Genomic DNA, 10599 nt, shown 5'->3' with positions numbered 1-10599 from the left:
CCCCACCCCTCCCCCATCCAAACCATTTCCACCAGGTGGGAAAGACTGGCTCCTATTTGCAGTTCCTTAGGATCCTCTTCCGCATGCTCATCAGGCTCCTGGAGGTGGATGTGTATGACGAAGAGGAGATCAACACCGGTGAGCTCTGGACCTGCGCGGGGCAGCAAGACAGCGGGGACACCGAGCCCCGGGGATCTCTTTAGCCGTCTGGGATTTCCGTACAGGACCCCACTTGCAGTTATTGTGAGCTCAAGGACGACATGCCCAGTTCTGAAACTCCGCCTCTTGAGCTTCATGAGCTCTTGTCTCCACAATGGCTAAAATTCGATGTGTAGTGTTCAACTGCTGAGGACCTAGGGCACGTTTATATTTTGGATAGCCATACCTTTTCATTAGCCAGCATGTACCTTTTTATTTTTTAAATGAATTATTTATTTAATTCCATTTGTTGTTACTTTAAAAATTTGATCAGAGAGACAGAGAGCAAAGAAAGGAGAAGGGAGAAAGCAAGCCACCAGGTGGACTGGAACCGCAGTCGGCCATGTGGGAATCGAGCACCTTTAAGCACTATGCCACCTGCCAGCCCCCAACGTGTACCTTTTTGCAACCACAGGCTCTGAGTAAAGGCACAGAATTAAAATAATGAAATGAAAACTTCTGTGTGCAGAACTGAGTGCCGCTGCACAAACCAGAGCGTCCCAGCCGCGGTGGGGTGCAGGGCAGGTGCTTGGCATGCAGAGGTCTTCCCCCTGCTCGCCCCTTTCCTCCCCCAGCTGGGACAGGAGGCGACTCCACTCTGCGGCTAAGCAGTGGAGCCTCCCAACCACTCTCACTTCACAGCAGTCTGCCCGAGGCGGGTTCTGGGGAATAGAGGCAACCAGGTAGACGTAAAAAAGCCTCTCAGACAGGAGTCCAGGGTAGGGAGAGCCTTCGGCACCTTCTATCCGATTAGCTCTTAGAGGTCTCACTTGTTTTTCCAAATTGTTTGACTTGTTCCGTGCCCAGTCCAAGGGACTAGTTTTGTGCAGAGCAAGAGTGGGTAAAATCAGCCATACTTAATCACGTTTTTGTGGCTTCAGTTCTATTTCTGTGTCACCAGTTCACACTCATTTTAAACACACACGCAATCTCATCTTCCCATGCACAGTTTGTGTGTCACCCACTGAGCTGTGTCAGCTTCCCAGGCCCACCACAGAGGGGAACCAGAGCTCCAGCTTGGCCTCAAAAACACCAACCCCCCTGGAATGGGGCTGGGACCAGAAGGGCTGAGCCGGAGCCAGGCAAACCAGGAGCTGCCGTCCTGTGCTCCTGCCAGGCTCCTTGGCACCACAGCAGACCAATGTGTGTGGATTTACCCCAGACCCTTTCACACCAGTGAACCGTGAGAGTGTGTTGCGGCCCATCTGACAGGAGAGCTGGCCTTTGTAGAGAGAGGTGCAGTGAGTTTAGCTTTCTTCCTGCTCCCCCGTTTTAGGGAAATGAACACAATGGTGCTCTGGAAAGGCAGGACAATGACACTTAAAAAAGAAAGAAAGAAAGAAATCTGTAATAAGCTTGAAATTTTAAATAATGCAAATTTCAGCTCAGGGGTATAAAAATTAACAGTATTACTTGTGTTAAAAAACAGCAGCAGGGTTGGCATGTGGCATGGTGGTTAAGACACTGGACTCGCACATGGCCAACCACAGTGGGGAGTTTCAGACCTGGTGCTTTGCTTTCTCACTTTTCCTCCCTCCCTCTCTCTCTGTCTCTCTTTGGTCAAATTAAAAAATAATGATAAAATTAAATAAGTAATTCTTTAAAAATAAAAGGGTAACAGCTTAAAATTTTAGAAGAATGGAAGCAGCAGGTGGCATGGTGGTTGCGACACTGAACTCCCACACGGCCAACCATGATCAAGACCCAGAACTGGCAGCTTGCCTTCTTACTTTCTCTCTCTCTGGTGAGCACTCATGCTCTGCAGCAAATTTTAAAATAATAATGATAAATACAATTAAATAATTCTTTTAAAATAGCAAAAAAAATCGTGAAAATTTTTAAAAGGAAAACATTAAATAATTCTTTTAAAATAGCAAAAAAAAATCATGAAAATTTTTAAAAGGAAAATAAAAAAGTTATAGCTTTACTTCTAGTCTTTAGGCATTTTTTGAACATTCCTTCCTTCCTTTGAAAGTTGTCTTAAGCTACATGTTGACATTACACATTTCATTCATAGTAACTACCACCTATTAGATACTTGCTCTGTGCCTGCTACCGTCCTCACACATTCAATACACCATCTCTAACACTCAGAAGGACCCAGGAACTTGGAGGTTAAGCACGGGGCCTCAACGGTGAAGCAGTAAGGGGCAGGGCAGTCTCATCTTCCAGCCTCGGCCCTGTCTCTTGGAACCCTGGAAGCTTTCAGTGTCGTGACTGCTGCCTGGATAGAGATTCGACTGAACTGCTTTGGGGCATGTGGCCTGGGCCTGGGGACTTCACAAGCTCCGCAGGTGACGCTAATGCGTAGCAGACACTGGGAATCTTGCACAGGGCCCCCTGAAATCTCCTGGGTGTCTGTATCTTACAACCCTGCGTGCATCCAAAATTATACAAGCTTTTATGGAAATTTGGGGTGTGCTGGGAACTCTGCTCATCCTACCTATCCAGAGTTTGTGAATTGGGTTCACAGAGAAATGCTTCGGCTGGAGTCTGAAGTCACAGTTCCAGCTCCTCCTAACCCGGGATAAGGGAGCTCATTTTTCAGAAATGCCTTTGTCCGCACATCTGTTTTGTGGAAGTGTGGGGGGGGGTGTCAACCTGCTGGCACGTGGAAGGTGGGGGGCGTCAACCTGCTTGCCCTGTGCACTTTCTTCTTGTCCTAGATCACAGCGAAAGCAGTGAAGTAAGCCAGTCCGAGGGCGAGCCCTGGCCTGACATCGAGAGCTTCAGTAAAATGCCTTTTGATGTCAGCGTGCATGATCCCAAGTACAGTTTGATGAGCCTGATATATACTGAGAAGCTGGCAGGGGTCAAACAAGGTCAGTGCAAGGGGAGCCAGGCTTAGCTGCTCTGAAGGTCAAGGGGAACCCATCTCCGGGCAAGAGGCCTGGGACAGCCAGATCTTGGAAAGCAGCCTAAATAACTCTTTTTTTCTCTTATTATCTTTTTTCAAACCTGCCTCTAGGGCATAAATGATAGAATGCCAAGGACAGCGCTTTGGGGGAATAGGAGACGTTTTTACCCATGCAGAGAGGCTTCACATTCTATAAACTGGATGCATTTTTGCCCCTTTGTACACAGAAGTGATACAAGAATCCAAGGTGGAGGAGCCCAGGAAACGAGAAACGGTGTCCATGATGCTGACCAAATACGCCGCGTACAACACCTTCCACCACTGTGAGCAGTGCCACCAGTACATGGACTTCACCTCCGCCTCCCAGGTCAGCCCGCCTCCACCCTCGCTTTGGATCTTTTGCCCACATGAACTTCGTATGTAAGGGTCAGGTGGAGCGACAAAAAAGAAGGGCCTTAGTTTCAGGCCTTCAGTAAAGGATAGTTAACTTATGAGGAGGGGACACTCACTGGTGGAAAAATGCATGAGACAATAACTAAATGAACTTTGGGCTTACTGGGGTTATGGGAGGGGAAGGAGAAGAGGAAGCTTACTTTTAGTGTCCTAAGTGACTTCACTAGGATGGTTACATGTGTCACATTTAAGTTAGAGAATAACAGATAGGGGCGAGCAGGTGGCATAGAGTCCCATGTAAGCGACTACACTTCACCCGGCAGCTTGAAACTCACACCGGGCGTGTGCGCATGCACGCCCAGAAACCTGAAAGGAGAACCCGGAAGGGGACTGCAGTGTGGCCATCCCCTCAGGGGGTGATTTCTCACTTTTTGTCTCTTCATCTCTATGTGGCGAGCGCACACACCCTACTGCAAAAATCTCTCTCAAAACAAAACCAACCAAAACTGAGTAACAGATATTTGTAATCCTGGGGGAGAAGGGGAAGGATATTATGGTATGTTTGGTAAAAGGGTCTTTTTTCCCCACTTCGTGTTGTTGACTAAAGTTGCACTATTCTCTATAAAAAGTCCATAGGCTGTGTCCTCTGAGCTGTGAATCTAACGTTAAAGTCTATTGATTTGCACCAGCTTAGTCATGTACTTATACCTGCGCGGCATGGTTTCGACCAGGGGAGTTGCTTGCATTCTGCAGAAAGAAATGAGAGATAAGAATGCAGAGTGTGGGCTGGCTCTGTGGCACAGGAGAAGCCAGATCCCACATGGCAACTGCTGTTCCAATCCTGGGCCCGGTCGGCCAAAACATGCTGGGCATGCTTGTAAGCCCTCAGGAGCTGAAGGGCTGGAGAGTGAAGGAAGGGAATCATGGCATGACCGACCCTGTGAAGGGGACACACTACTGGTCTCTCTTCTACGTGCATGCATTCTACCAGTCAGGGGGAAAAAAGAATGCAGAATGTTTGCAAACGGCCCAGAGTACCTGGCTTCTTTTTGGCTAGTGCCAAGATGGGAAAAGGAACAGATGATGGTGCAGTTGACCCTGGGTAGCATAGACTTGAGTGGGCGGGTCCACTTATATGTGGATTTTTTTTCAATAAATACAATAATCTTTTTAAGGTTTTTGGGATAGAGCATATGCACTTGCCAGAGACAAAAAGTGAGAAATCCCCCCCTAGGGGGTATGGCCATACTGCAGTCCCTTCTCTTCCATTCTCCTCTCTGAATTTTGGACAAACACGCACAGACGCCTGGCACGATCTTCAAGCTGCCGTGTTCAGGACTCGAACTGCAGTCAACCACATGGGAGTCCAGCACCTTAACCACCACACCACCTGCTGGCCCCTCTCTTAGGGTTTTTTAAGCTTATTTCTTGCATGAGTGAGAGAGACAAAGACAGAAAGATAGCACCTCCGACCTTCAATGCCACCATCCAGCCGCTATTACGATTTTTCTTAGTAACATTTTCTTTTCTTTTTTTTTTTTGAGGTTTTTTGCTATAGGACGCGGGCGCTCGCCAGACAGACACAGAGAGACAGAGAGACAGAAAGCGAGAAATCACCCCCCAGGGGGGATGGCCACACCACAATCCGTTCTCCTCTCGGGATCTTGGGCACGCATGTGCCCAGTGTGAGTTTTAAGCCACTGGGTCCGGGATGCAGTGGTTGACTACATGGGAGTCCAGAGACATAGCCATTACGCTAACTGCTGGTCCCCCATTTCTTGCTTTCTGTCTCTCTCTGTCTGGCTGGCAAGCACACGCACCCTGTAACAACAACAACAACAAAAAAAACTCTCCCCCCAAAAAAATTTAAAAAAATAACTGGATTGAGTCATTCTGCTCTCTCATGCAAGTTACCTTTTATATCCCATTTGTTGTAGTGGTGTCGCTGAAAAGTTCTGGTCGACTGCTACTACTGCTTTACAATCAGCTCACAATGCTTTAGTGAGTACAGAAGATGCAAGTCCACCAGTGCATGGTGTACACAGCAAAGGTTTTTCAGAAAACATATTAAAAGCCCTCTATTCATATAGTTTCTGTGTTATTACAGTATTTAGTATATTCTCACACTCATAAATGGAATAAACTAGAAGTTAAGGGAAGACATAAAATATTGTTTGTATGAAATGTAATCTTTCAGTTAAAACTATTGGGAAACCTTGGACCAGCAGATGGCACAATGGTTATGTCGCTGGACTCCCACATAGTCGACTACAGTTCGAGTCCCAGACCCAGTGGCTTAAAACTCACACCAGGCGTGTGTGCGTGCATGCATGCCCAAAATCGTGAGAGAACGGAGGAAAAGGGATTGCAGTGTGGCCACCCCCCCCCCGCCGTAGGGGAGTGTGATTTCTGGCTTTCTGTCTCTCTGGCGAGTACATGTGCCCTATAGTAAAAATCTCTCTTAAAAAAAAAAACTACTGGGAAACCTACTTGGAGTCTAGTGCTGATAAAATTTGATGTTATCCTTTCAGTAAGCCAAATATAGTCTCCACTGTAAAGCATATAAAGACCTATTACATCATTATTCACTGAGCTGGGTTACAGCATAGGTACTTCTCAGCAACTGTAAAAATAAGTTAGAGTTGGGGGCCAGCAGGTGGCATGGTGGTTAGGGTGCTAGACTCCCACGTGGTCAACTGTGGTTCGAGGTCCAGACCTGGTAGCTTTCTTTCTCACTCTCCTCCTCTCTCTCTCTGGTCAAACTGAAGAAATAACAATAAATACAATTAAATAAATATTTTTTTAAAAATAGGTTAGATTTATATTTGGTTTGGACATGTCCAATGGTTACTCCCTGAAGCCTGAGTTTTGAGTTAAACATTCAAACCTCTTCAGCTTCTGCTGTAGCCAGAAAAGACGGGGCCACAGAGGCAGTCCTAATATCTAGTGATTCCAGTCCTAGTGTGTTACTTAGAAAGCTGATGTTCAATTCATTTGCCCTGAAACATAGAGCAGAAGTTGTTCCCTATAACTAAGGACCTTTGGGAATGTGCACATAGCAGGACGTTCCATAGGAGTACCAACCCACTGTCTCATGGTTGTGGCTATTAAGAGCAAAAGAAATGCCGGCAGTGCCTGAAAACAAGTGCTTCATCCACGGAGAGGCTGTGCAGGGCAGGATGCTTGGCTCCCAAGTCAGTGGGAGCTCTAAATGAAGTGTCTGCCCTCCGAGCCCTTCAGACATTGCTGCTCACAGCCAGAAGGTCTAGGGGCACTTTTAAGTTCACAAGTTTAGAAACCTTGAACTTAGATTTCCTTTTTTCTTTGTAAATGTAGATGTCTGACTCCACTCTTCATGCATTCACGTTCTCTTCCTCTATGCTGGGAGAAGAGGTTCAGCTCTACTTCATCATTCCAAAATCCAAAGAGAGTCATTTTGTCTTCAGCAAGCAGGGCAAACACCTGGAGAGCATGCGGCTGCCCCTGGTTTCAGACAAGGTGGGTGAGAGGGTCTATGTACGTGGGCTGCCGTGCAGTGCAGCAAGCTTTAGATCAAGTTGTCTAAGCTTCTTGTGTCTAAGGGTTTTAATTTCCCTTTGTGGTCTTTCCCCGCCCTCTTCAGCAGAATCTGAATGCAGTCAAGAGCCCTATTTTCACTCCTTCCAGTGGTCGCCATGAACACGGGCTCCTAAACCTCTTCCACGCCATGGAGGGCATCAGCCACCTTCACCTTCTGGTGGTCAAAGAATATGAGATGCCACTGTACCGCAAGTACTGGCCCAACCACATCATGCTGGTGCTTCCTGGCATGTTCAATAATGCAGGCGTGGGTAAGGGGCCCCCTGGGGATGGGGAGAAGGGCTGAGAAGAAAAACTGAGCTCCATTCCCCTGGCACAAAACTTTCAAAGGTTCCCCTGACTCTGGAAGGTATCCTGCCCCCTTGGCCAAATTTTCTGTGGACTCCTCTTTGAATTTTTCTTTCCCCCCTAATTTGAAGAACAACAAAAAATTACTCATTTCTTACAAGAAACAGACAGCAGGCCCAACAGGGTCTTGATGCCACAGTCCATCCCTAGATCGCAGGCATATGCACACCCAGTGTACGCAGGGAGGTTTCTAGACACAAACCTGGAACCTTCCAACGTGGTCTGCCTCATGTAGCACTGTGTTCTATTGCTGCACCACCATCTGCACCCAGTTCAGCAGCGTTTTTAACTTGAAAGGACTAGTAACTGAGGAAGAGATCACTGGTATGTCGAGCATCCTGGGAAGGATTTGGCACTCTTCCCAGGATAGGCCACAAATGCTCCTGGGCTGAGTAAGAAAGATGGTCTGAGGGAGAAGAGTTAGTGGGTCACTGTGATCTGAAGTTGTCCTTGAGTTCTCTCTCATCCTGAGGGCACATGGTAGGTTCTAGAGGCTGCTGTACAACCAGGGAATCAGAACCATCACGAATGCCAGTGACAACAGCAGAAATGCCTGGCAGGTGGGGTGTGTCTTTCCTGCTTTCCTCCCTGGGGCTGAAGAGTAATGGACTGATTCCTCAGGTGGGGTGTGTGTGTTGAGTGTATGACAGAGTTGTGGGGAGGCGCTGGAGACGTGTAGGACTCCACTTTCCTCACTCAGGCGGGAGACCTGTAACTGAACCCATTGTTTCAGAGCTCTACTTTTCTGGGCACTTCTTACACTGTAGTTCTAAATGCCTTTCTCCCCCATCAGCTTCTGTGGGTGTCTAACTCAGTGCCGCGTCTCAGAAGGGCTGAGTATCAAGAACAACTACAGTTGAATATCCCTTATCCAAAATGCCCAGTGTTCCGGATTTCTGATTATTTCAGATTTTGGAGTATCTGCATATACACAATGGAGATATCTTGGGGATGGGACCCAAACCTCCACACAAAATTCACTTGTTTCATAAATATATTTTATACACATAGGTTCAATTTTACACAATATTTTTGTATTGCAGTGTTCTGCTCACACCCATCACATGAAGTCAGGTGTATAATTTTCCACTGGGACATCTTGCTGATGATGGGAAAGCTTTGGATATTTGGAGCATTTCAGATTTTCCAATTAAGTACACTCAACCTATAGCAACATCCATTCTAGAGCTGGCGAGGACAGCAAATGACACTTGCGTGGTTTTCTTGAACCCATGAATTCTTTCCCTCCAGGATCTCCTGCTGTGTCCTTTCGCCCCCTGAGTTTCTGTATCTCCCCCTGCCTATCCATTCATCTCTTTCCTTGCCTTTTCAGGTGTCATGATTTGTTCTCCTTTTATGTACTAAACTTCAGCTTTCAGTATGTGATTCAGAAACTTAAATGGTTTTGAATGTAATTTCATTTTCCATGTTTATCACTTTATAGCAAGGTCAATCAAGAGTTGTATATTTCTGATCTCTTAATCTCCCCCAAACCACCTACGTTAACTAAGGTCTTTTTCTATATGAACATGAACATCAAACTGCCCTCTCTGTTCTTGACTGTTAAGTTTCTTCTCCCAGATTTATTTAGTGCCAGTTTTGCCATTTTTGCAATAATCTGGTGAGAAGTCAACATTATGTACAAATGAAAAATATGAACTATTTTTATTTCTGGTTAAAAAAAAACACATAAAATTGACCATTCTAACCATTTTTAAGTGTACAGTTCCAAAGTGCCAAGTAATTAATGTCCTTGGATTCATATCTCCAGAATTCTTTTCTTGCAAAAGCTAAAACTCTGCATTATTTAACTCCCATTGAGCAACCCCTTATCCCCGCCCTGCCACCAAGTCCCTGGTAGCCAATGTTCTATTCTCCAGGTACCCCATATAAATGGAAGCATACAGTATCTGCCCTTTTGTGACGAGCTTATTTCACTAAGCATATCTTCAAGGTTTATTCATGTTGCAGCGTATGTTAGTTCTCTTCCTTTTTGAAGGCTGAATAATATTTCACTATCTGTATACACTGCATTTTGTTTACCCAGTTGTCAATGGACACGGGCTGCTCTCATCTTTCAGCATTGTGAATAATGCTTCTGTGAATACAGATGTACAAATCTGAGATTTTTTTGATTCTTTTACATACATGCCCAGAAATGGAATTGCTATATGATATGGTAATTCTGTCTTTAATTTTTTTTTTAAGGAATCACCACATGGTTTTTCATAGTAGCTGCATTATTTTACATTCCTGCCAACAGTGTTCAGGGGTTCTACTTTCTCCTCATCATCACTAGCACCTGTTGTTATTATTTGTTGAGGCAGTATCTCATTGTGATTTTGATTCACATTTCCCTAATAATTAGCAATGCTGCACAAATGCTCAGCATATGCCTGTTGGCTATCAATGCAATGTCACCATAGTCCTTTGCCCATTTTTCAATTGGATCATTCTGTTGTGGCTGATTTGTAGGAGCTTTTTTATGTATTCTGAATATTAACTTCTTATCAGATGCAGATGCTCCTTAAGACTTACAATGGGATCCATTTTAAATTGAAAGTATTAAGTCAACATTTATTAATACCAGGCCAGCCTGGTGGTATGGTAGTTATAGTGAATGGATCTCACATGGCTGACTGTGTGGTTCATGTCCCAGACCTGGTAGCTTGGAAACATGCCAGGCGCACAGGTGTGCATACCTAAAATTCCAAGAGGAGAATAGAGAAGGGACTGTAGCGTGGCCATCCCCCTGGGGGGTGACTTCTCACTTTTCCTCTCATCTTTCCCTCTTTATCTCTCTGGCAAGCAGCAAGCACACACGCCCTATAGCAAAGACTAAACAATAAATATAAATAATAATACCAAACCTCATAGCTCAGCCTAGTCTACCTTAAATGTGATTAGAACATTTACATTAGCCTAGAGTTGGGCAAAATCATCTAATAGAAAACCTATATTCTAATAAAGTATTAAATCGCTCATATAATTTATTAAATACTGTACTCAAAGTGAAAAGCAAAATGGTCAATGAGTGTCTAAGTAGGATTTCTACTGAATGTTTATCACTTTCCACCATCATAAAGCTAAAAAGTTGTAAAGCTAAAAAACTGCTTTAAAAACATATCATTTGGGGCCGGCAGGTAGTACAGTGGTTAAGGTGCCGAACTCCCACATGGCTGACCACAGTTTGAGTTCCTGACCTGGCAGCTTGCTTTCTCTTT

The 10599-nt window shown here is 45.3% G+C and overlaps 1 protein-coding gene across 1 annotated transcript in view; it reads left to right on the top strand.

Annotated features, from left to right (window-relative positions):
- The window catches only part of GREB1L (GREB1 like retinoic acid receptor coactivator), a gene marked incomplete in the record, with an annotated part of 234692 nt that overhangs the window by 211253 nt on the left and 12840 nt on the right, over positions 1 to 10599 (top strand). The window contains 5 exon segments of the mRNA XM_027773094.1: positions 36 to 138; positions 2865 to 3020; positions 3283 to 3422; positions 6785 to 6946; positions 7074 to 7278. Coding sequence (XP_027628895.1) covers positions 36 to 138; positions 2865 to 3020; positions 3283 to 3422; positions 6785 to 6946; positions 7074 to 7278 — 766 coding nt within the window.

The sequence above is a fragment of the Tupaia chinensis genome, unplaced genomic scaffold, assembly GCF_000334495.1.
Source record: "Tupaia chinensis unplaced genomic scaffold, TupChi_1.0 Scaffold000320_2, whole genome shotgun sequence".
Classification (NCBI taxonomy): domain Eukaryota; kingdom Metazoa; phylum Chordata; class Mammalia; order Scandentia; family Tupaiidae; genus Tupaia; species Tupaia belangeri.
Note: the sequence above shows the minus strand (reverse complement) of the source record. Positions and strands in the feature narration are given on the sequence as shown.